The sequence below is a fragment of the Mustelus asterias genome, chromosome 8, assembly GCF_964213995.1.
Source record: "Mustelus asterias chromosome 8, sMusAst1.hap1.1, whole genome shotgun sequence".
NCBI lineage: Eukaryota > Metazoa > Chordata > Chondrichthyes > Carcharhiniformes > Triakidae > Mustelus > Mustelus asterias.
Genome location: NC_135808.1, coordinates 74,677,655 through 74,704,617, shown reverse-complemented (window position 1 = coordinate 74,704,617; position 26,963 = coordinate 74,677,655). Strand labels below are relative to the sequence as shown.

Sequence of the window (26,963 nt, the reverse complement as noted above, 5' to 3'; positions counted from 1 at the left end):
TGGGTCTGGAGTCACATCTAGGCCAGACCAGGTAAGAACAGCAGATTTCCTTCCCTAAAGGACATTAGTGAACCAGCTGGGTTTTTATGACAATCCACAATGGTTTTGTGGTCATCATTAGACCTTTAGTCTAAACAATGGTACAGCATGACAGAGCAGTGAGCTGTGAATGGCTTTCATTTTAGATTAGATATCAAAATGTAAAAAAGATTCAAGTTTTGAAATTGCATTGCATTTTTGAGGGACCTGTTTACCTTGGACAATTCATATTTTAAAATGTAAAGTTATAAATGATAAATGCTTAAAATATTTACATTTGAGCTTACTGAATCTGATGGCCATAAGAAATATTTTTCACTATACTAATACGTGACAATAAATCCAATCAATAAAACAAGGCATTAAGCAAAATAACACAATGAAATGAATTTTTCAGGAGTTACTTTATAAATGTATTGACATTATTTTATACAAAGCAGTACACTGTTACATTTCAAATAATGACTCAGGCAATTTAAGAAGGTTGATGTCTGCCAATGTTGCAAATTTGGTACTGTGATTAACTTTTATCACAAAATGGATCATATTGCTAAAAGGCCACTAAATTAAGAGGACATTTTAACATACAGCCTTGAAAATGACATTAAACATACAAAACAAAGTTATATGTTTTGATCAATACAACTTGGTTTGAAGTTAAATAAATATTACTCATTACAACAGCTATAAAAAGAATAGAAAACAATTTCAAAAGGCATAGAAAGGGTGGTATTCAAAATGTTTGTATTTAAATGGCAAAACCCATCAATAACAGTGCTCCTGGCAAACATCCAAAACTACCAGCATTTTTAGGACAAACTGCCTTTTAGGCTAGCTTGCTGAGAAAGTTGAAATGGAGTACACGTTTCACTGTCTGTGACAGTAAGGCATTCCAGCACCAATCCCAGTCTGAAATATTCTCATTAACATGATACTTGAGATGAAGTGGCTGAATGAAATAGCTGAACTCTCAAAGCTTGCTTAAAAATTCATTTGATGTATATCTTGTGTAAATACTGAAAAGAAAATACCACATGCAATGTTTTGATTTTATATCTTAATTATCATGCTGCCTTGAATACTTTTTCTTACAAATAAACTGGCAACCAGCTTTCAATTTCTGTTCAAGTGCTTCTACATTTAAGGCTTAAGTATTTAACCACCCTTGTTTCCAAAATAATGCTTAAAATGGACGCTGTACAAATTCTCCTTATTTGTCCCACTGGGACATAGGATTGGTCTAAACTCATATATAGCAAAACACCTTCAGCATCGAAGTATGGAGTGACCACAGTTTGAGCTAGATCAGTCACTAATATTCATTACATCTTTAAATAAAGCAGAACTACACTTTTTATAATTTTTTTTACATGGCACAAAATGCACTTTTAGCCATGTCACAAGGTCCTCCGAAATCCTCAATAAAACAATCCCTGGGAAGCTTTCTAGTAAATACTTAAATCTGTTTCTGAAAATTCTATGTAGACCTGATATAATTGCATTTCAGCAACAAGTCTGTCATCTTGAAGGGATCAACACAATCCTGAGTGGCAATGCCCAGATTCCTGGATTGTTTTATAGGCCAACACCACAGTCTTTTAAGTGTTCATCAGAGTTCACTGTGGGTACTAGAACAAACTACATCGCGTTGTCATACACTTGTGTCCTGAAGTAGAGGTTCTTTGGCATCGGCAGTGACCTGTGGACTGTGTGGATGGCCATGGCTACTAGCATGTTTCTTCCAATTGCTAGATCTTAGAGCCAAGTTTCTATATTCTGGGATGAACAAGGCAACAAGCAAAGCCAGCAATACTGAGCATGCTCCAAATAAAAAGGGTGGTCCAGGAATTATCGAACCCTGAAAGAAAAAAGGAAAATATTTAATACAATGCAAACAAAAAAAAATTAAACACCACTTTTCTAATCTTCACTTCCTCGTCTCCATTCTTATTCATCCAGTTTACTTTTTTTGCTATTTAATCCAATGATTTTGAATATCTGTGAATGATCCCCTTCTAAATACTGAGTCTCCCAGGGATCTTCTGACACCATCAGCTAGCCAAAAAAAATTTCAAATACCCAGCAACAGAAATGACACAAACCAGACGAATACAGAAACCGAATGACTTCTGAAATAACCTGGAACTGATACTCTATCTTTAAAAAAACTTTGAACATGTTTTCTACCTTAAAAGCAATTGGTATACTACTAGGTTGCTGCAAACCAGCACCAGTCCTAAGTGTAGACAATTTTTGACACACAAGGCAGGATGAAAGGGCTGCTACTTGATGAGTAAACTTCTATTCTTTCAAGTAAACTCATTTGTGGTGAAATAAAGGTTAAAATCTTGAAATTTTTGTTCAGGTTTGTCTAATTTTTGCAATGGCCTTTCAGAAACACAAATTGAAAACCTAGTGGAGTTCAGAGAAGATCCGATATAAAAAAAAATCTCCAGTTACCACTGCCAAGTGGCAGATTTCTCAAACAAGTTCACTGCAGGTCAGCACATTTGAGGCACTTAAATGCCATGTGTAAATTAATGTTCTTGTTTAGTGGATATGAATTTGAAGTGCTCATCTACATACTGTACATGTGCACAAAGGAAAATAAAATATACCTGTGACAAGATCTGCCTCTTTCATCCAATTTAACTTATATTCTCACTTATTGAGCGATGTCAGAATATAAGAACTAACTACAGATGATCACAGTTTTAGCATTACAGAATTAGCACTTAAAGCAAGTTGCCAAGTAAAGACCTGGTAAATACCCACACCTTACCTGCTGAGAATGACTATCTGCCTTCCTACTGTCAGGTGACCCAGCATCATTCTCTGGTACTTCATTTAGCTCCACGTGAAAAATATAGAATATAAATCCATAGAGTGCTGGCCCTAGGCCATTACACAGCCCTCGAATTCCTGTGACCATTCCTTGAACAACACCTATAAACAATTGTAAATTTTAGTTCATGTTCAAACTTGGAAGTTCAAAAGAAACATTATTTCTCAATTATAAACAGAGTTTGATTCTCTTAACCGCTATTATATTACAGATTAACATTTTAGTGCCATTGTTGAACAATTCCCTGTGGTAGTCCAGATAAAGGTAGCTGCTTGTAATCTGAGCCAAGATCAACTGGAAATCAGAGCATAGATTCCTTTTTCATTAAAAAATGTTTTGCATTTATAACGAAATGTGAAATTTTGCTGCATGATGAAAAATAGCAGATATTAAATATAAATTAGAACTCAGTACTGGTTCCTGTGAAAGGAGAAGCTTTACCTTGTTGATCTGGATCAGCATTCCTTGACACCAATGCACTCACAGCTGGGAAAGTAATGCTGGACATGGCTGCCACTGCTCCTGCTGCCCACATCATCCTACAGTCAGTGCACATTAATGTTACATAGTCAGGCTCCACAATATTGAAGGAAAGAGGATAAAAAAAGTATTGAAACAGATAGGGCACTTGGAATGCAGACTATTTCCCATAGGGTAACTAGCCATCCCATAAAATATTAGGTCCGGTCGTCCTGCGTTAATTTCCATCCGGGTGATTGTTTTGTCCTGTATTCTACAGCAGTGAATTTTGTGAACCGCGATCCCCTTTCGGTGGTAGTTTGCTATCCCATTCCCAGAGAGGGGTCAGCAACTGGTACAGCAGCTGCCTCCTGTTCCTAAAGCTCTAGCAGCACGACCCCACTCTCCACCCAATGCTCCTATAGGCTCAGGCTCGTGTCAAAGTGCCCCTTCAATTTTTAACCAGGAGTTGCTCACCCCAATTTCCCAGTGCTGGGTAAACAACACCGAATGGGTTTAACAGGCTATTTCCATACTGTAACTTCATGGTAACAGAAATAATTCTATTGTATAAAATTAACACTGTTTCCACCTCAATATCGTTTTAAAGTTTATTATTCACAAGTAGGCTTACATTCACACTGCAATGAAATTACTGTGAAAATCCCCTACTCGCCATACTCCGGCACCTGTTCGGGTACATGGAGGGAGAATTTGGCATAGCCAATGCACCTAACCTGCACATTTTTGGATTGTGGGAGGAAACCAGAGCACCCGAGGAAACCCACACAGACAATGACCCAAGTCGGAATTGAACCCAGGTCTCTCAGGCGCTGTGAGGCAGCAGTGCTAACCACTGTGCCACATCTAATATTTCTTGACTGTATCAACTAAAAAGTTACCCATTAACCTTAGAGACAATGGTACAGGACACACCAGAAAGTAAATACAATTTGTATTGTCACAATATAAATTACAACAAATTCCATACATACAAAAATAAATTAACACTACTTGAAATAGAATAATATCAGCTTTAGATAAAAAAAAGGTTACATTTCCATAGTAATAATCAATTTCCATTTAAACATGCTGTGGTTAGAAAAATATAAATAAAGGATTATTCCCAACACAGTATTCAGGGTCCATTTAAAGGATATATAAGGATAAGTAAAAGATTCAGATTACATACCAAGGCTCAGAGCCAAAGCCATACCAAGCCAATTGTAACATCTGGAACCCCAGACCAAGCAGAATAGTGTTTTTGTTCCCAATGGATCTCATCAGCAAACTCAGGACTGCTGTCTGAAAAAAAAGAGTTAACATTTAGAATTTTTGTTGGGTCAACACTTTCAACATATTACATTTCTTGAATACTACTCAAGCACAGGAACACATTGGAGAATGTTATTCAGGAGCGGAAAAGAGCAAATGGATAAGGCTGGGGAGAAAGCAAAGGCACCGTTCAAGATAGCAGTGTTTTTCAGAGATTCTAAAAGTAGGGAAGTGTCAAGACAAAATGAATTAAAGGTGGAGTTCCAGAGGGAAAGGGTGTAGTAGCTGAGAAAAACAGCCAATGGTATTGCAAAAGGACTAGGAAAGAAGGAGAATGCTAATATCAGAACTATGCACACAGGAACATATGGCTGCAGCAGATTGCAATGGGAAAGTCGAAGGACGTTATGTGAGGCATAGAATGATTTTAAAATAATAGCAGAAACTTCAAGATTTGGAGTCAGAGCATCCCATAACCAGTCGTTTTCATTTTCTTTGATACTATGGTTCTATGAAAATAACTCCAGAATGTTTGGCCAGAATTTGCCAATTTTGCAAATATTTGAACTTTCACAGACTTAAACTGCTCAATCTGTCTTCATAAGATAAGTCCTTCATCCCCTGGAATCAATCTAGTGAACCTTATCTGAACTGCCTCTGAGACATTTACATCCTTCCTCAAGTAAGGGGACCAAAATTGTGTGCAGTACTCCAGATACGGTCTCACCAATGCCCAGTTGCAACAGCACCTCCCTACTTTTATACTCTTACATTAGCAATGAATGCCAAAATTCCATCTGCCTTCCTTATTACCTGCTGCACCTACATGCTAACTTTCTGCGATTCGCGCACAAGGACACCCAGATCCCTCTTATTTCAATTATAAATTCCCTTTTATTCCTCCGCCCAAAATTCATAACCTTACACTTATCCACATTAAATTCCATCTGCCAAATTTGGCCCACTCACCTAACCTTTCCATATCAAATTCATAAATTTCTTACTTCCTCATTGTAGCTTACTATCCCACCTATTTTAGTGTCATCTGCAAATTTGACTATAGTATATTCTACCCCTGAATCCAAGTCATTAATATAGATTATAAATAGTTGGGGTCCAAGGACCCTGTGACACACCACTAGTTACATTTAGCCAATCAGAAAAAGACCCATTTAACCCCACTCTGTTTTTTGTTGGTTGCCAATCCTCTTCCAAACTAGTATAATACCACCAACCCCATAGGATCTTACCTTGTGTGGCACCTTATCAAATACCTTACATCTACAGGACCCCATTATCCATTTTGCTTGTTAAATCTTCACAGAACTCCAGCAAATTAGTCAAACACAATTTACTCTAAATAAAAACATGCTGACTCTATTGGATTGCATTTTGACTTTCCAAACGTCCTTAATAACGGATTCCAACAGTTTCCCAACAGCATGACATTAAACTAACTGGTCTATGGTTTTCTCCTTTCTGCCTTTTTCCTTTTTGAATAAGGGCATTACATTAGCCTTTTTACAATCCACTGGAACCTTTCCAGAATTCAGAGAATTTTGGAATATTATCACCAATGCCTCCATTATCCAAGCTGCCACTCCCTTTAAGATCCCAGGACGTGGACCATCAGACCCTGGGGACTTGTCCACTTTTAATCCCAATAGCTTGCTCAATACCTTTGTTTTAAGTTTCTTCTTTTCAACAACCTCTGCAATACCTGTTACTATTAGGATGGTTCTAGTGTCCTCCGCTGTGAAAACCGAGGCAAAATATTGATTTAGTGTCTCTGCCATTTCTGTGTTCCTCATCATTAACTCCTCAGTCTCGTCCTTTAAGAGACCAACGTTGACTTTAGCTATTCTCTTCCTTTATATATACTTATAGAATCTTTTGCTATCTGTTTTTATATTTTGCACTAGATTTTTCATAGTTTACTTTTGCTTTTTTTTTATTACCCTTTTTAATAACCCTCTCTTAGTCTTTAAAAGTTTTCCAAATCTCCAGCCTGCCACTGACCTTTGCAATATGATATGCCTCAGTTTTTGCCTTTATGTTATCTTTAACCTCCTTGCTTAGCCACAGATGTATATCCCAATTTACAATCTTTCTTCCTCTCTGGAATTTATTTTAGATGGGAAGAATTTAATAACTCCTTAAATATCTGCCACTGTTCATTAACTGTCTTACCTTTTAGTCCTTTTGCCCAATCCAGTAGGGCCGAGTGTGTCCTCATGTCTATGCAATTACTTTGGTTTAACACCAGAACACTTGTGTGAGACTCAATTTTATTGCCCTCAAACTGAATTGGAAATTCAAGCATGCAATGATAACTCTTCCCTACAGGATCCTTTACTACGTGATCATTAATTAATCCCATCTCATAACACAATACTAAATCCAAAACAGCCTGCTTTCTGGCTGGTTCGGCAACATATTGTTCCAACAATTTCTAATACACTCTATAAACTCTCCTTTTGGTAACCCTTGCCAATTTGATTAATCCAGTCTACATTAAAATCACCCATCATTATTGTCATACCTTTTTCATAAGCCCCCTGTATTTTTTAGTTTATACTGTCCTACTGTGGACATCCTACCATCAGGAGACATATAGATTACTCCCACCAGGAGCTTCTTTCCCTTGTTATTTCTACAGGTTGATTCTACATCTTGATCTCCAGTGCCAATATCATTTCTCACTACAGCACTGATCCCTTCCTTCACTAACAAAGCTAAACCACCTCCTTCTCCTTTCTGTCTATCCCTTGGATATTCAACTCCCTGACCTGCTCTCCTTGTAACCATGTCTCAGGAATTGCCATCAAATCATATCCCTGTGTCTCTATTCGTGCTGTTAACTCAATTTTATTCCGAATGCTACGCTGATTCGAATTCAAAGCCTTTAGGTTTATCCTTTTATTAATGTTCCCTACTCTTGTATGATTCCCTGGTGTAATATGACGTTCACACGCTCTGTCCCTTTCATTATCTGGTAACAAGTAGCCTCATCATTAACCTGTACTCCTACCTTCTCCTTACACTTTTATCTCCCATAGCCTTGCAGATTATTACACACAATAAGAAATACTCTCAGAAGAAAAATATTTAAAGTACTGTGCTCCAACTGAATCTTTGTTTTCTAAATCTTCGTATTTATAGACTCCTGCTATATTATTTTGCCTATCTATAATTATATTTCTTGCAAATAAATTTGCTTACTAATTTTAAGCTGGAACAAAGTAAGTATGGAGGGGGCAATATTTTGGGAAATGGTATTAATTACTCTCATTCTTTTGCATGTATGAAGGCAAATATTTCAGATCATAGGACCCAGGTGCACTTCATTTCACTGTGAACATGGAAAGAATTTGCATCAGTATTTTACAAGAGCCAGTCTAATAAAATGCAGCATGGTTACCTATAGTATGTGAAGTAAAGAAAGGGATTGTGGGATGTGGGAATTCTTCAAGTACCACATGAGACTAACCAAATACTTACTTGTGCAATAATGGATAGGATTCCAAGGACAGCTATAAAGGCTGTTACACTTTCGGATGAGAATTTCATGACCTATCAAAGCAGCAAAAACATTTAATGTACTGTTGTTTTCAATCTGATATATCTAAATGTATTTTAACTATAATTTATTAAAGTTATAAAATGGCATTGTTGCTAATCTTTTAAATTAAATAAAACTATTCATTTGCTGTAGAATTTTGTGCATTTAGCGAAAGCAAATCCCAGTAATAAATCAAATATAATCAACTGAAGCTAATATCATTTGAAGAATGCTACATTCTTTGTTAATTATGCAAACACAAAAAACTACATTCAGTAAATAGCATTTGCTCTTAAAAATTACAGCAAAAAAATAGGCAGTTTATTAAATGACATTATAATTATTGTGTGTAAACTTGCTCCTTCCTACTGTATCCAAAAATCTCCCATTAAGCAGAAGCTAATGAAAGCATATACCCAATTTTGAAAGCAAAAAAAACTTTTAGTACAAAATTTAAATTAATTTAGAACACACTGATGACTGCTAAAATAAGGTCAAATGGATACCTAAAACTCTAGCACTAAACATTGAGCAGAAACTTGTTGCAATAGTCTACTATTCCTACCAAAGTAATCTTCATCTGGTTAACTGCCTGCTCTAAATGCAACATATATTTAATGAAGCCAATACCAAACTTTTGTTTGACTGTTCTCTGAAAATTGTAAAAACCATAAGGTTTCCCAAATGTTATTCATACCTGCCCAAGGTAAAGAAAAAAACTGGAATACTGGCCCGCTTCTGGCAGATAGGAAAGGAAAACAGTAATGCAGATAAGTAGAACTGTTGAATCTTGGCCAACTTTCTTGAGGGACTGTGGGTAAAAACAAATATTTACCTGCGTGAGCATCAGCAGAACATTGAGATCAAAGAAGCCACTTTTATTTTGCTCCTGAATTTGAAAACTAATTAGTTTTGATTATACATGTAGCTACAGCAGAGCAAAATACCATAATCTTTTAAAATGTATAATATTATGCCAAGTGTAGCAAAGAGGAAGATTACTTCAAGGCTTTTCAGCAACACTATTTTATACTTTTGTGTTATAAATCGTGGTACAAATAAAACTCAAAGAGACTACTGACTAAGCAGAACTGTCCGTCTTTCCTAATAGCTTGATTAACAGATGTGAAAATGGTCAAATTAACATAAGTCAAATCATCAGCCGCTTGACAAGTCAAAAAAGGTAATGAATAAAACATATGGTCCCACATACAGAACAGTAAGTGGTTCCAGTTAAAGTTGTGTATTAATACAATCAAGAAACCTGGTAAAAATTAATTTGGGAGAAGTTATAGATTCAATATTAGGGTATGTTTGAAATTTCCATACTAATTCAAAAACCTTGAACTTATAACGCACCATCTATGTCACACTTACTGCAAATGGGTCAGCTTGCTCCCAGGAGATGGGAGCTCCCCAAGAAGCAGGTCGCATTTTTTCAGGGAGAGATTCTGGTAAAGCCACCAATATAAAACAGATATCCAGAAGAGCAATTGCTGTAGCAAGAATAACAACAAGACTGTCCCCATAAATTCGACCAAGATATGCACCAATGGCTGGGCTGGTAACCAAGCTTGCAGCAAATGTGGCTGAAACCTAGTAATCATGAAGAAAATAATAATTACTCTTGTGAAAAATTTAATATGTTGTAAGAGAAAGACAGTACCAAGAACAGCAAACCTTGGAATTTTTAAAAGCTATTTTAGTCTTAGCATCAATTATTACTGGAAGATTGCTTTCCTTAGTTTGTAATCAATTATTTTGAGAAAATAAAACATAGGGAAACAAATGCAAAATAACATGGATGCTGGAAATTTTAAATGAAAGTAATACATGTTAGAAATACTCAGCAGTCAGAATCATCCCCAACAGCAGAGTCCGGGGAAAAAAAATGGGGACATTTTATGACCTGCAATTGTTGGGAGGATTAAGTCTGAAAGGATGTAAAATGCCTAATCGAAAGATGACATGCTATTCCTTGAGCTTACATTCAGCTTCACTGGATTAGTCGGAGACGGAGGGCAGAGTGGGATGGAGAAACCCCCTCTTTTTTGGGCAGCAGCTGTGATGATTCTGCATAACATCTTTGCTCAATTCATATTTTGTTTCATTACATGTTCCATTACCATCATCCCTTTTGGTAACTAATCTTTCTTGCCTTCCGCTCCATCACAGACCTTACCTTCTGTTCGTCTCCTTCCACTTTCTTTGCCTCTGTATTTGCTTAAAACCTGCTAAATCTCTTACTATTTCCAGTTTTGACAAAACACATCATCAACTTGAAACTTTAATTCTGTTTCTCTCTGTACAGATGCTGTTCTAACTTATAAGTTCATAAGATATTGGAGCAGAATTAGGCCATTCAGCCCATCGAGTCTACTCTGCCATTCGATCATGGCTGATATGCTTCTCATCCCCATTTTCGTGCCTTCTCTCCATTACCTTTCAACCCATTACCAATTAAAAATCTGTCTAATTCCTCCTTAAATTTACTCACTGTTCCAGCATCCACCGCACTTTGGGGTAGCAAATTCCAGATTCACAACCCTTTAGGTGAAGTAGTTTCTCCTCAACTCTGTTTTAAATTTGCTACCCCTTACCCTAAAACTATGACCTCTCGTCCTAGAACGCCCCACAAGGGGAAGCATCAGCTCCATGTCTACTTTATCCATACCTTTTATCATCTTGTAAACCTCAATTTGATCTGCTGTCATTCTTCTAAATTCCAGAGAGTATAGGCCTAAATTGTTCAATCTTTCTTCATACGATAAACCCCTCATATCTGGAATCAATCTAGTGAACCTCCTCTGAACTGCCTCCAATGCCACTACATCTTTCCTCAAATAAGGGGACTAAAACTGTGCACAATGCTCCAGGTGTGGTCTCACCAATGTCTTGTATAGTTGCAACTATATTTCCTTACCGTTATATTCTATTCCTTTAGCTATAAATGCCAACATTCCATTTGTTTTCTTTATTATGTGCTGTACCTGCATGCTAGTTTTCTGTGACTCATGAATGAGGACACCCAGGTCTCTCTGCACTGGAGCGCTCCGAAGTCTCTCCCTATTTACATAATAAGTCGCCTTCCCATTTTTCCGACCAAAATGCATGACCTCACACTTATCCACGTTAATATCCATCTGCCACATTTTGGCCCACTCTCCTAACCTATCTATATCCATTTGTAAGGTTCTTATTTCCTCATTGCAACTTACCATCCCACCTATTTTTGTGGTCATCTACAAATTTGGCTATAGAGCCTCCTATCCCTGTATCCTAGTCATTAATATAGATTGTAAATAGCTGGGGCCCAAGGACGAACCCTGTGGCACCTCACTAGTTACTTCTTGCCACCCAGAAATTTTTTTTTTATCCCGAATCTCTGTCTTTTGTCCATCAGCCAGTCACCTATCCAAGCTAATAAATTACCCCTAATCCCATGTGATCTAACCTTGTGAATTAACCTTTTGTGTGGCGCCTTCTCAAATACCTTCTGGAAGTCCAGATATACTACACCTCCAGGATCCCCATTATCCATTTTGTTACAGCTTCGAAGAACTCTAGCAAATTAGTCAAACATGATTTGCCCTTCATAAAACCATGCTAACTCAGATGGATAAGCATTTTGACTTTCCAAATGTCCTCATATTGCTTCCTTGATCAAACTTGCTGATATACTGCTTGATGGAAAATATTGTTCCAAAATAAAACTGAAAGCATCTTTTCTCTTTGAGATGAAAACATACAGGAAAGGATGTACAGCACAGGATAAATATGACTTGTGAACAATCTGGTTCAGCCTGAGTGGGTGCTCTAGGTTGGGGGATGAAGCCAGTGGAAAGAATACACAGCTTTTGGCAAAGGCTGAAGAGGGTAGTTTCAATCTTCCAATGTTTAGTTGCAGGAAATTAACATTCATCTGAGACTGGATGTCAAACAAGCCAATGGATGTGTTGAAGGAGGTGGTCGAGAAATAAAGCTGGGTGTCATCAGTGTGTGTAGAAACTGATCCTTTGTCTATGGATGAGGCCAAGAGGCAACAGTATGTAGATGAGGAAAAGAAAGGTACCAAGGAAGCAGCAGTGGGCGACGGAGCAGGAAGGGGAAGAGAAGCTGTTGCTGGAAGTGCTCTGCCTATGGCCAGATAAGGATCAAAGGAACCAAACAAGAGTGTGCCAAGGAGCTGGCCAATGGAGCTACGGGGATGATGTTGCAGGGCAATATTATAGTAGACTATATCGATGGTTGGATACAGATTTGAGGGTCATGGCTGGTGGGGATGGGGAGTAGTGGGGATAATGCATGATGGTCACAGTCAGAGAGAATGTCTATGTTCAGGCCATTTAGTTTTGTGGGAAAGGCCAAAAACATGATTGGAGAGATTCAAACAGTGACTTGTAGGAATGGTGGACATTTATTTGGAAGGGAACAATACTCTTGAGCATTTTGGAAGCAATATATCACATGACTGATACCAAGGCACAGCTTCATCGGTACAATATGTGCAATACTATCCAAATGAAAATGTTTTGTCACACCAATGAAAGTCGTCATTGAGCTTCCATTTGGATCGCATTAATTAATCTGAACAAAATTTTTGTTTTTTCCATAAAAGGTACTTCCAGTTGTCAATGTATCCTGAATTAAATTAGTTTGGAATAGTATAAAACAGCGTGGTGAAGCCTTGTCTACAGCTCAGGCTGAGGCACCCCTGCCTTTGAGCCGGAATGCTGGGAGTTTGAGCTCCACTCAAGGACTTGTTGGCCACGGGAAAACACAGCCACCGGTGAAGGCAAGACAGTGTGTATCAGTGCTGGTCCCCAGCCCAGGTAAATAGGGAGGGTTAGTGGCAGGAAAGGTACACTGCTGTAAAACCACCCACCAAATCCAAAAATGATGGTTAATTCGAATGGATATGAAGGAGAGATAGCACTGTATTTATCCCACATAACATGGGAAAAAGCCAAAAAAGAGAAAGTATAAAACAACATGGTTCCACTTACCAGTCCATAGGCCATACTTCTCTCATGTTCCTGGGTTATGTCAGCCACATAAGCAAATACTACAGAGAAGGTCACAGCAAATACCCCGGAAACAGAGATAACTGCAAAATACCACCTGAGGGGAAAAAGTTTTATCGGAAAAAACTTAGGATTTGTATTTTTGGAAGTGTTTTGAAGTCACAGGAATTTAAAAGAAAAACAAGTCAGAGGAAATTTAATTAATGCAGAGTATTAGAGTATAAAACACTTTACCGCAAGCAGCTATTGAGGCAGAGACTAAAATATTGTTGAAGAGGAAATAGAATAAATATTTTAAAAATGATACAAGGAAATGGAAGGAGAATATAGGAGAATATAATTAGAGTGGTTAAATCCAGGTGAAGAGCTAGCACAGGGCTAAATGGGCTGAAAGGCAGGCATTTGTGCTCTAATATTTTTTATTCCATGAAATTATGCCATGGACTCATTCACCCATCAAACATGTCTTCCAACAAACCATGAAGGACTCTAGTTTTATCCGGCAGTAGTGAATGACCATGGTTAATTATTCAAGATTACTGCTTTAGAACATGTATGCATTCCAAAAAAGACAAGTATGTTAATTCCTGCTCCACATTTACTGCTTTTCCTTACAATTTCCTTTAAGCATTTAGGATATCTTCCAGGGCATCCTAAGTACTCAGTAAGCTAAAAATGCGTGATATTTTCCTAAATCTCACAAAGCTTTTAAAAATGATGATTCTTTGAAAAGCAGAAGTCTTGGGCATAAAAAAATGTTTAAGGATAAATACTTATTTCTTCATCCTAAGCACCATGCGAAGTAGAAATAGATAACTGAAGTGTAGTTTTATTATAAATATTTTGATTGAGCTAATCTAATCCGTCAGGGGAGAAAAACACAAGAGTGGTATTCACAATAAGATAAATGGGTTGCATAGTAAACATTTGCTTGTTACTAAATAAATAAATTTATGTTCATAAATAAATCAGTTAACCTTCCTTCAATTCAGAATTTCCTATAGCATTTCCTGAAGGTGAAAATGAAGAAAGATATACTGTTATAATTAACCAAGAACTTTGAACTAAACAGTTGTACAGCTATCTTTCAACTGGATAGTTAGTCAGCTATTGTTTTTCTCATTGTACACAAACTATATACATAGATAATACCTACCATGGACTAATCTTCATCAAAGGAATGGGAGCACATGTGAAAAAGACAGTAAGCAACAGGAAAGACTTCCGCCCCCACACATCTGAAAGTGCACCTATCAACGGTGCACTCAGGAATGACAGCAATCCCTGTCAAAGAAAAAGTTAGAAAGTTCTTGTTCAATTTTATTCCATTCAAGGAGATACATTTTCCAAATTATATTACACCTAACTTGTGCCACTGCGCTGCTTCATTTGAAATTATTACTTCAAAGATGCTCACCAAAAATTAGAACAAATTTGCATTTACGACTGCTGACTTGGTATAACCCAGGGCTGGAATATTACGTAACTTGTATAATTTCATTCTTGAAATACAGTTCAACCTCCATATTCAAGTAAATACCTCTGGTTGGGACGTTGTGGGAGTTGGGGCCGAGTGTAAGGAAGCAGCAAACAAGGAAATATCCCTGCCACAGCCTAGCAGCATCAGGTGTTATATACCCAATTACATGGTTGTACATCTACCAAAAGAGAGATTAATAGCTATTTATCATGCTGCTGTGCTTCTGGGATCTGTTTGCCTGAATAATGGAAGAAAGGCTTATATAGCACTTTATGACCACTGGACATCAATTTTATTTACAGCCAATGAAGTACTTTCTGAAGTGTAGTTATGGTTGTAACGTAGGAAACAAGGCAGTATTCAGCAAACTCCCATAAACAATAATGTGATAATGACCAGATAATCTGTTTTGTGGTGTTGACTGAAGGATTAATGGCTGGGAAGCAAGGAGACCTCTCTCCTGTTTTTCTTTGAAAAACAAACCCTGGGATCTTTTACATCCGCCTAAGCAGGCCGAGGAAGCCTCATTTAACATTTCATCTGAAAGATGTCACCTCCAATAGTGAAATGCTCCCTCTACTGCATTGGAGTGTCAGCCTCAATTGTTGTGCTGAAGTCCTCAAAGTAGGACTTGAACCCAGAAGCAAGTTTGCTGCCAACTGAGCCACAGCAGACACATGGAAAAGCAGTCATTACACGTCAATATAATTTATGAGACATGATGCGCATTGAAAAGTTTGTAAGAGACATGAAAAGCACTTATTAACTCCAGTCATTTCTTAGAGTTTCTGACACGCACACATACATCAGTTCCCTCGCTGAAGGAGACTGCCAAGAAGCTGGTTCACTTCAAAGAACAACCAAAATATAAAGCTTCAAGCTCATTAGACACAAACCAAGTGACAGGGAACTTTCTGGAGTTAAACTAAATTCAAAAAATATAGGTGATACATTATTCCTCATTTAAGTTTCAAATTGAATTATGCATCAAAGTGAAAAAGGGGAGGCAAAGAAGAGAATCTTGTCTCGATCGTCAGTATGTATGCATGTACATAATAGTTCATTAAGTCAAGGATTAGTTCCTAACTGCCTGGAAGCTAGCTCATATAGTTCCCATTTTTAAAAAAGATCAGTGGCAGGGAATTACAGACCTACCAGTTTAATCTCCATTATTGGAAATATGCTGGAACAGACCGTAAGAACAGACCACTGGGAAAGCATTAAAAATGTATAACATGACTTCTGGAATAATAGACCATGCAATGCAAATTTGATACAATTTTTTGAGAAGTCACCAGGGTACAGGAAGAAAATTCAGTTGACATTGACTCCCTGGAAGTTCAAAAAGCTTGATAACGTAAGCTCAAAACAGATAAAACATGTTATTGTTAGGAATTTAATACAGTGGATTAGGAATTGGCTCTGTTCCCACAGCTAAAAAAGTTCTAGTTAATGAATGTGGTTCAGCCTGTGGGTTACTAGTGGTGTGTCAGGGATCAGTCCTAGATCTTCTATCAGTCACTGTCTTTATTAATGATCTGGACAGTGATATTGAGAGAATGGGCAGTAATTTTGCAGATGACAACAAAATCTCCAAGGGACCTAAAACAATGCAATCAAATGCAAAAAAAATTAGATGTGTTAGGGGGTGGAACCAACGATGGCAATGACATTTAACTTGGATAACTGCAGTGTCATACATGTTGAGAGGGCCAACATAGAATATACATATCATGGGTCTGCAAAGGCTATAGGCCCTGATAATATTCCTTGTGTTTCAGAACTTGCCATACACCAAGCCAAGCTGTTCCAGTGTAGCTACAGCAATGGCATTGCCCAGACATGGGCTGTACACAAAAAGCAGGACAAATTCAATCCAGCCAATGGTCAGCCCATCAGTCTACTCTCGATAATCAATAAAGTGATGGAAGAGGTCATTAAAAGTGCTATTATTCTGTTTTGCAATAACCTGCTCATTGATGCTCAGTTTGGGTTCCATCAGGATCACTCAGCTCCTCACCTTATTACAGCGTTGGTTCAAACATGGACAAAAGATCTGAACACCTGAGGTGAGGTGAGAATGACTGCCCTTGATATCAAGGCAGCATTTGATCAAGTGTACAGACGAGGAGCCCTAGCAAAACTGGAATCAACGGGAAAACTCTCTGCTGGTTGGATGCATACTTAGCACAAAAGGAAGATCGTTGTGGTGACTGGGGATCAATCATCTCAGCTCCAGGACATCACTGTAAGAGTTCCTCAGGTTAGTGTCCTAAGCCCAACCACCTTCAGCTGCTTCATCAATGACCTTCCTTCCATCATAAGATCAGAAGTGGGGATGACTGCACAATGTTCAGCACCATTTATGACTCCTCAGATACTGAAGCAGTCCATGTACAAATGCAGCAAGAACGGGACAATATCAAGACTTGGCTGACAAGTGGCAAGTAACATTCATACCACACAAGTGCCAGGAAATGATATCTCCAACAAGAGAGGACGTAGCCATCGCTCCTTGACATTCAATGGCTTTACCTTTGCCGAATCCCCCGCAATCATTATCCTGTTGATCAGAAACTGAGCTGGACTAGCCATAAAAATACCGTGACTACAAGAGCAGGATAGAAGATCAGAATCCTGTGGCAGTAATGCACCTCCTGACTCCCAAAGCCTGTCCACCATATACAAGGCACAAGTCAGGATTGTGATGGAATACTCTCATTGTGCCTGGGTAAGTGCGGCTCCAACAACAAAGGGCAACAGCCACATGGTAACACCTCCACCTAGAAGTTCCCCTCCAAGCTACTCACCATCCTGAGTTGGAAATATATCATCGTTACTTCACTGTTGCTGGGCAAAATCCTGGAGCACCCTCCTGTGCCACCATAGGGAAGCACGGTGGCACAGTGGTAAGCACTGCTGCCTCACAGTGCCATGGACCTGGGTTCGATTCCCGTCTTGGGTCACTGTCTGTGCAGAGTCTGCACATTATTCCTGTGTCTACGTGGATTTCCTCCGGGTGCTCCGGTTTCCTCCCACAGTCCGAAAGACGTGCTGGTTAGGTGCATTGGCCATGCTAAATTCTTCCTCAGTGTACCTGAACAGGCACCGGAATGTGGTGACTGGAGGATTTTCACAGTAACTTCATTGCAGTGTTAATGTAAGCCTACTTGTGACAATAATAAATAAACTAAAACTAAACCCAAACAACACTGTGGGTATACTGAACCTAGAAGGACTGCAGCGCACCACCACCTTCTCATGGGCAATAAATGTTGGCCGAGCCCACGTGCCATGAATGAATTTTTAAAAATTGCAGGAATGATTCTGAAAGGGGCTGAGAGAATAAAGAAAAGGTGTAATTATGCACAGATCAATGAATGTTGATGACCAATGTAGAGAAGCAGTAGTTAAAGCTAACAGAGTATGAGGTTATATTAATATAATCGTTCAGTGTAAATCAAAAGGTACCATTTTGTCCCTTGTATAGATTGCTGGTCATTACCACATGCACTGCATCCATTTTTGGTTCCCTTCATGGTGGATGATAAAGTGGCCTTGGAGCTACAAGAATGACTCCTAGTTTAAAAAACCTCACCTACAGAAGATAGGCTTAAGAACTTGATCTATTTATTTTAGAGTAGTGCAGATCTAGAGGTGATCTTAAAAGTCTATAAAACAATTAAATGACTGAAATTGTCCCTCTTGATATATTATTCCAGTTTAACAGACTGGCGAGAGCAGGGTCAAGACTATTGGATTTTAAACAGGAAGTGGTAATGAAGTGTTCAGTCATGAGGAAACAGCAATTGTGGTGTGGGGTAGGTATAACAGACCAGCTGGTTTCTTCCTGCTCAGATTTGTATGTTATTGGCATTTTGGTCCTAACTCCATATGAAACAAGAAGATGGAGGAAAAATCAAAAAAAAGCTACAACTGTGGTTCTAAAAACATTTATTGGAACATTTCAACCACTGACTGAAAAATGTGCAGGAATTCCAGACTTACCTTTACTCCCTGAATTAAACCATTCATCAAAAACGTATGCTTGGGAAATGTCTCATGCAAGACCTAGAAAATAAAATCAGTTCTCTTTACAATCAAGTCCAAAATTTGCAACAGGTTTATTTTAACCTTGCAGGTTATAAACTACATTGGGTGGACCTTCCTTTCTTGTTGTTTCTTATTAGTTTTGTGCATCAACATACACCAGACAAAGTGCCATGTGCAAACCTTTGCATGTGCTGAGTTAGTAAACCCAGCCAGGGCAGCAGCTTAGGTGCATTACAACTGACCTCAGTGCATGAGTCAATGTAAATAAAACACCCAGAGATCTTCAAGCCAAACTTCACTTAATTTTCTACATGGCAGCAATATGGCAACTTATTCTGTCAAACAGCCTACCAAAGATGAGTCTGAGGCTACTAATTGAAAATTATAACTAACAACAGTTGCAGGCCAACCTAATCCAAAGTGTAGTCCTGTTGTGAGATTCAGCAAATCAACTTCAAGAAAGTGGATCACCTGCTCAAGGACAATCTTGTCCACATCCCATGAAAGAATAAAAAGAAATGTAATAGGGAGGGAAATTCTGTTTGCAGCTATTTTAAAAATACTTGTTTATCAAGAACTGGGTGACATAGTGGGTTATACACTGACCTTTCAGCTCTGGGACCTTGGTTTAGATACAGGACAGGAAAAGGTCTCCAATTTCAGCAAGAATCCTATGCAAGTTGAAATTGGACAGTCTAAATGGACTCGTAATTTGGAATTTATTAGTAAGGTTACTTAGACCAATTCAAGGATAGTTTGTAGGGAAAATGTAACAAATGCCACATTAGTACTCTTTGGAATATATGGTACAGTAGCGAGCTTTACTCCGCAAATGACAGTTCTTTACCTGGCTTGAGTGCTGAAACACTGATGAGAAATGCCTTATCTAGCACCAATATCCTTCATCTTGAGCACAATTTAATAGGAAAATTACTAGTCCCCATACAGCTCAAGGATGGTGAACCAATTACAGGACAGTATTCCATCAAACTTCAATAGTAAAGCTTTAATGACATGTCAGTGGATCCCAGCATTGGATTTCTGTATTGTAATTCTCTACACACAAATCTATTTTAATATTATCCCTTTCTCAATAGTTCTGCTTCCTTTGAGATTATGATACATTTCATGATATGGCCTTTTGCAACAAAAATTATAGAAGATTCACTATCTCCAAATAACATTTTGTAATTATTTTTACTTCCATGGGTTCAAGGTCAGCTTTTTATTCATTCATAAATCTACAAAAGCTCCTCTGTAAATTTGGAACATTATAAAAGGAAAGTACATGCATCATAGTGACTTTAAACAAGGGAATCAAGGCCAACTGGTTACTGTCCAGTATGGATATGAATGATGACCACTTGTTTTTGCATCAGGATTGGTCTTGACAGGACAAATATATTTAATCAATAATATTGAATAACGCACACTAGAACGTTGGTGTGAAAGCAGAACGACTGTAGTCAAATGAGGTGAGTGAGGATCTTCACTTTGTCCTGTTTCAAAGTACATTCCCTTTCACTCCCTAAACAATTAACTGATCCTCCAGAAAATTTTAATGATGGAGCTTTTAAGGACATACCGTATTATTTTTGTGAAGCATTGTATTTGTGAAGTAACATTAAAAAATGGATTATATTTTGCAGCCTCATTCCAAATTGCTCATTGGACCCTGACAAGTTTGATCAACTGGCTAAAAATGTAGTAATCCATTATATTTAAATCTTTAATTTTCACTCTAGTTGAACAAGGCAACATGACGGGATGTAACTTACCACTAGTGTAGGTGCAGTCAGCAGACCCCAAGCAAAAAACTCCAGAAATATTACTATCACAGCATGGTATACACTTGGTGCACCTATTCCTTGAGGCTGTAAAAAAAAAACAGGTAGCATTTATAAATAAGTGTTCTTGTTAAATCACTTCGGAGTATTGGAACCACCTTCCTCACTCAACACTCAGGCAAGCAATCATTTGTGTAATGGCAGGTCGTAATCTGGAAATATTTATTGCACACATTCTCACTGGATCCTCTGCAAAGTTTCCAATGGTGTACAATCAAAAATGAGTCCTCAAACAGAGGTATTGCCATTTCCAATCTTAAACATTATTTTGAGAAACAGAATTCCAAAGTTGACGACATGTTCCAGTACTTTGCCAAAAACATGAGAAGCTAAGCATGGTTATTACATTTGGAAAACTCCCATTTGTTGAGTGGAATCTTCTGATTTGGATTTATTATGGATCTTAAACACCTATTACTGATTGAGGAAAATAAAATAGCCTGATCACACAGTTCACTGCCGCATAAGTTGCATGTGGATGGTGGAGGTTTCGTTTGTAACCACATCCTTAATGCTTCTACATAGTTAGCGATGGTAGGTCCCCTCTTTGAATTTGATCCCTGCTGTTACTTGCCAAATATCTGAGGTTTCCTCTGGACTGATGGGAAATCTTTTATAGACTTTTTGCTGCTTATTGTGCATGCACTGTGTAGAGGATAGCCTCTCCCATAAGTTTCAGGGGATGTAGATTTGCATCAACAAACCTTCAGCAAGGAATAGAGGCTATGGAAATGGGATTAAAAAAGTATTCCTGCTGAGAATTTAAAATGTTACATTTAGCACATACTCCCGGTAATACACTTGGGAAATAATTATTAATTTTCTTAGTCTTTTTCACGCTAAAATTTAAAGTCACAAGAATAGAGTTATATGTATAGTTGACCAAATTTAAACAGAGAAACTCCATTGTAACATATGAAACATGTGCAGAAATTTTAATTTGACTTTTCTCTGGATATTTACCCTCCAATTAGAAGCGCATACCCTCATTCTCTACTCCCATGTGTTTGTAAATGCTAGTGATGAAAATGAGGATTTGGGTTTTTAATGAATAATGTAGTATTCTTCTCAAAAGGTACTTGTAAATACTAATTTTTTATCGCCACTAATCTATAATGTTTTTAAGGACTATGTAATGGTAGCTATTGCTTTTACAATAATAATGTGCCACTGACAACAGGTGCCTGATACTCTGCTTTAAAGGAAGTGAACTGTTTGCCTTTGACAGCATTCAGAACCTGACCCCATCATTGGTTCTGAAAGGTGTGTCCAGTAGATGGGCCTCAATTTTATCATCCCAAATAAAGAAACAACTTGCCTTCATACATTGTTTGTCATGTCGTCAGGAAGTCCTAAAGATTGACAAGGGAGCTGAAGGTTAAGGGGTGCCAGACAGTAAAGTGGAGTTGAGACCACAGTTGGATCAACAATGATCTTACTGAAGGATCAAATGGCCAACTTCTGCTCCAATTATCCTAATTTACAGCCAGTGAAGTAGTTTTGCAGTGTTATCACAGTTGCATTGTAGGAAAACATTCCAACCAACTTCTGCACAAAATCTCACAGATAACAATATGATAAATAAATAGCTAATCTATTTTAGTGATGTTGTCTGAGGAATTCATCTTGACAAGAACACTGGGAGAGCCTCATTACTTTTCTTTGAATAGTGCCATGAAATTCTTTACATGCTCAAGAAGGCTGAGGGGGCGTCAGTCAGCATCGCGTCAGAAAGACAAGCCACTGACAACTTGACATTCCTTCGCCAGAGTGTGGCTTCTAGGGGATTTTCACAATAACTTTATTGCAGTGTTAATGCAAGCCTACTTGTGACACTAATAAATAAACTTTTAAAAACACTGCACTGATACGTCAGCCTAGATTATGTGCTCAAGTTTCTAGAGTGACCCTTGAACCTACACTCTGACTAAGAGGCTGGAGTTCTATCAATGAGTCAGAACTCATAGTTAAAAATAAGCAATTTCCATATTATGAACCATTAACTCTAATCTCTGACCACTCAGACTTGGAAACAACTATTCTAATCAGAGATGCTATTTCTCCCAAATTATAGCCAATTTTGAATTTCAGAGATGGCATGAGGCATTAGTTGCCATGTCAAGCTCTTAGTGCAATGCTGTACAACACAGCAAAGGACAGCTTATGTTGTGATCCTGAGAGCAGCCTTAATGAACCTCCAAGCTGGATGAAATTTCTTCCCTAATTAGGGACCTTCCACTTAATCACAGGATCAGCAAATACGGAATGTGTAAAAAGGCATTCTGAGTCTAGAAAATGATTTTAACTTATTCAGAAAACAAATTCATGTGAACTATCAAGTTTAAAATGACCATGCAATCAATCTTATAATGTTGCTGGTTCCATTTTACTTCAAAGCAAAGCCAGTCTGCCCCATACACTATCTTATGGAACAGCAAATCGTACGGTGCAGGTAATGGGAACACTGAGTGCCGGTCCTTCCAAAATAGTGAGTGAGCAGTTTTCATTATTTATCATGTTACAGATTGCTTGTGGGAACATTATATTAGCAGCAATGTCACCACCATAACAAATTCTGTCAAAACATAGCTTCACAAGCAAGTAGTTTAAGTAAATTAAGTCAAAATATAAAAATGTAAAAATCAGGAAAAATAATTGAGCTCCTTTGAAGCACTCCTTCCAATTATTTTTCTTCCATGTTGAGGTGGCAGTATAACTAAAATTTCAAGTAACGATATTATCATATTTTATTTCTTTTGGCTATTCCACCAAGTTTGTAATGCACTAAATGCAACCAAGCTTCAGTCATTCAGGACAGAGAAAACCACTGAAACATTGCTTTGAAACAAGGCAACCACTGGGCTTCCTGGAATCCTAGTGGTTTCAACTACCGGCGCACATGCCTGGTTTTCAATGCTACCAAAATATTCAAAACATTTACAAGACATGGCCCAATGTGATCTCCACACTATATATGCAAGCAACTACAAATACTCCCACCGAGACAGACAATCTGAAATCCAGTATCTAGATGTTCAAACTTTTAATTAAAGAAAACAAAAGCAGAAAAATTTATTGATTAAACATCTCTGTTTCTTTCCTAATGTGATCCTGGGCATGCCAACAACTTTACCTCAAAAGCTTGCAGGCATACAGCTGTCCCAAAGTATTTTATTGCCAATGAAGTACTTTTGAAGTCACTGGCACAATGTTGGAAACATGGTAGCTAACACGCAGACAGGAAGCTCTCACAAAGAACAAGATGAAAATAATCAGAAAATCTGTTTGTAATGTTGGACAGGATACCAGGGATAATCCCCCCCGCTCTTCTTTGACACAGTGCAATGGGATCTTTTATACCCACCAAGGAGGCAGATGGTGCCTTAGTTTTCTATCTCACCTGAAAGATGGCACCTCCAACACTGCCTCAATATTATACCGGAGATTCAGACTGGATTTTGTGCTCCAGTCCTTTAGTGGGACTTGAAACTACAACCTTCAACGCCAAAGGTGAGAGTGCTACCAACTGAACTATGGTTGACCTTTGTTCAAAAAAATTGCAAAATGCCAGGAAATGTTACCATTACACAAGGCACTTCTCTGAAAATGTTAGTTATGTTTTAAACTTGGTAAAACGGCATACTGCACAAGTATAAACAAGTTTTACTAAGTTTCTGAACAAGGATAAAACAAATAACCATATAAAAATAATCAGATCTATATTCTCCACCTTAAACATTTCCTGTCAATCAACTGCAAATTCACAACTATTAATTTTGATGTTGGAAATATATTGTAAACAGTTTTGGGTCAACAAACTCTATGTGTTCAAGCAATACTTGGCCTACTCCTGCTCCTAGTTCTTATGTTCTTTTATCCCACACAAACATCTGCTATTAGAAGGGAATTGTAGGACAGGACAATAAGGCCTGAATCAGACAAAGCTGCAGAGCACTTTTTGAATGCATTGACTTTGGCTACAAGTATTGATAGCCAGATGGTCTATTTAACTGGGAATGCAATGTAATCATCACACACTTTTCCATCTGCAGCTTCAAATGCCAACATTTTTGCCTTGTTCTGGCCTATAGGTCATGGCCTATTTTTGATATTTCACAACTGCATTCCTACTCTCAAGGAAAAAAATCATACACTAAAACAACTAAACTAATTCAGACCAGAAGCAAGTGTATGTATTTAATACACACACCTCGCAATCTTTCAGGCACCTATACTCACATTTACCTCAAACATAAGCTTCCCTAAATCCTCCGTTACAAACTACCCACCCATGCAAATTAAATTGCAATGGAGAGAAAATGTCAAAAACCATCAGCAACTTTAATGCTGGTATAAAGTTGGGGCAAGCAAAAGTTACAACAGTTAATTCAAACAAGTTCATGTGTAATCAATAACCTTTCTGACTTGTGTAAATAGCAGCGAACTTCTATTATTTGGCATCTTTCATGTTCTTAGCATGCTGCAAAGTGCTCCATTGTTTTTGATTGTACAATGCTCCAAAGATGTCAAGGATCTTTTTTTGCATCTACCTGAAGAGAGACTAGTCATAGTTTAATGTCTCATCATCGAGGAAGCAACACTAATAATACTGCACTAACTTTAAACACTTCACTGATGTTAACTTAGATTAAGTGTGGCTGTAACCACACTTCTGACGCAGAAGCAATGGTAAAATTAAACTCTAAATAATATAGGAAGGATTTTAGAACATTAATGTTTTGCTAATTTACAGTTCTATCTTTCATGCCATAGTTGTTACAAACATACAAAATAGAAGTAGACCATTCAGCCCATTGAACCTGCTCTGCCATTTGATAAGAGCATGGCTGATCTGTTTGTATTTGAAGTTCTACATTCCCATCTACCCTGATAACCTCTGATGCCCTGGTTTAACAAGAATCTATCATCCTCTGCCTTAAAAACATTTAATGGCCTCACCTCTACTGTCTTCTGAGGCAGAGTTCCAAAGTCACACAACCCTCAGAAAAAAGTTCCTCCTCATTTGTCATAAAAGGGCAAACCCTAATTTTAAAACAGTGCCCTCTAGTTCTGGATTCCCCCAAAAGAGGAAACATCCTCTCCATGTCCACCTTGTAAAGACCATTCAGGACCTTATATGCTTCAGTCAAGTAACCCCTCACTCATCTAAACTTCAGTGGAAACAAACCGTCTGTCTAACTTTTCCTCACAAGACAAACTGTTTTTCCCAGGTATCAATCTAGTAAACCTCTGAACTACCTCATAGTATACCCCCAGTCCAAATGTGTAATTTACATTCGATCCCTGACCTTTGTGTATCTATTACTAATCTGTTTCTTTCACCAGATTTTTCTTTCTTTGTCACATCTCTCTTCAATCATGTCTATGTCTCATCAGATCATCATGATCTGTTCCCTCCATCTCTTATCTTCAACCTCTTCTCCCCATCAATGTTCACCTGCCTGACGTGGGCTTGCCACCAGACTTCTTTTGGCCCCAACTCTGTCTTTGAACCATGAACCTGAAGCAGGTCAGAAATCTGGAAATTTGGCAATAATGATCCTGTGATGTTCACTGAAATTAGATATGTTTTTATACGAACAGCAGTGGGATGACCATTCTGTTGCTAAACTGTAGTTGTGTGCGAACTTCTGCTTGAACAAACCCACAAAGTCTTGTAAACAGATGTGAGATTAGGATTTTTTTGGCGAGGAAAATTTGCAGACTAGAATTGTGCTTTCTAATTCCTAACTTCAGCTCAGAAGGAGCTGCAATAAAATTGATTTTTTTTTTGGTGGTGTCTCAGATATTTGGGAGTCTGTGACATGAGAGCATGCTGCCTGCCTTTGATATACAAGGTTAATGAGATACGGAAAGTACCGAAGTAAGGCTTGCTCCAAGTAAAGTTTCCACTCGGGCACATTTTTATTTTACATCCACTGGATTCAATCCTCTACTTAACAAGAGCTTGGGAGGGTTGTGGGTCGGGCAGGAGTTGCTGCAATGAGCACCCGTGTGTGTTGCAGTTGGAAGATGACTCATTAGTTAACGGGATAATCAGTAATAGAAAGGCCGGACTGAAAGCTGCTGACAACTCCTCTCCGCCCAGTGCCGGAAAGCCCAGGCAGGCCCCGGCTCCCTCAAGCCCATCCTGAGAGCGTTATTCCACCCCCTGCGGTGGGCTAGAAGACAGACAGGCCGTTCCCTCCCGCCTCAGCGCCGCTCACCGTTCCTCCGTCCTTAATGATGATCTTCTTGGCCAGCATAATACTGCGGTGAAGCCGCTTCTTCTTCTTGCCGGGCATCATGGCGCCATCCCGGGGCCGCGCGCTGCCGCCATGGTGACAGCATTACCCCGCAACCGCGTTGACGTCAGATC

General features: G+C 38.3%; 1 protein-coding gene across 1 annotated transcript; it reads right to left on the bottom strand.

Moving 5' to 3' along the window:
- Window positions 1-413: 413 nt before the first annotated feature.
- slc71a1-1 (solute carrier family 71 member 1-1) lies at window positions 414-26,963 on the bottom strand. The gene is made up of 12 exons (XM_078218212.1): window positions 26,812-26,963; window positions 20,516-20,611; window positions 18,693-18,755; window positions 14,361-14,488; window positions 13,187-13,301; window positions 9,558-9,776; window positions 8,878-8,991; window positions 8,120-8,191; window positions 4,536-4,648; window positions 3,326-3,423; window positions 2,822-2,985; window positions 414-1,897 (listed from the first exon to the last, which is right to left on the bottom strand). Exons 1-12 carry the CDS (start codon window positions 26,890-26,892, stop codon window positions 1,691-1,693), a joined length of 1,470 nt encoding a protein of 489 aa, XP_078074338.1. The 5' UTR covers window positions 26,893-26,963; the 3' UTR covers window positions 414-1,690.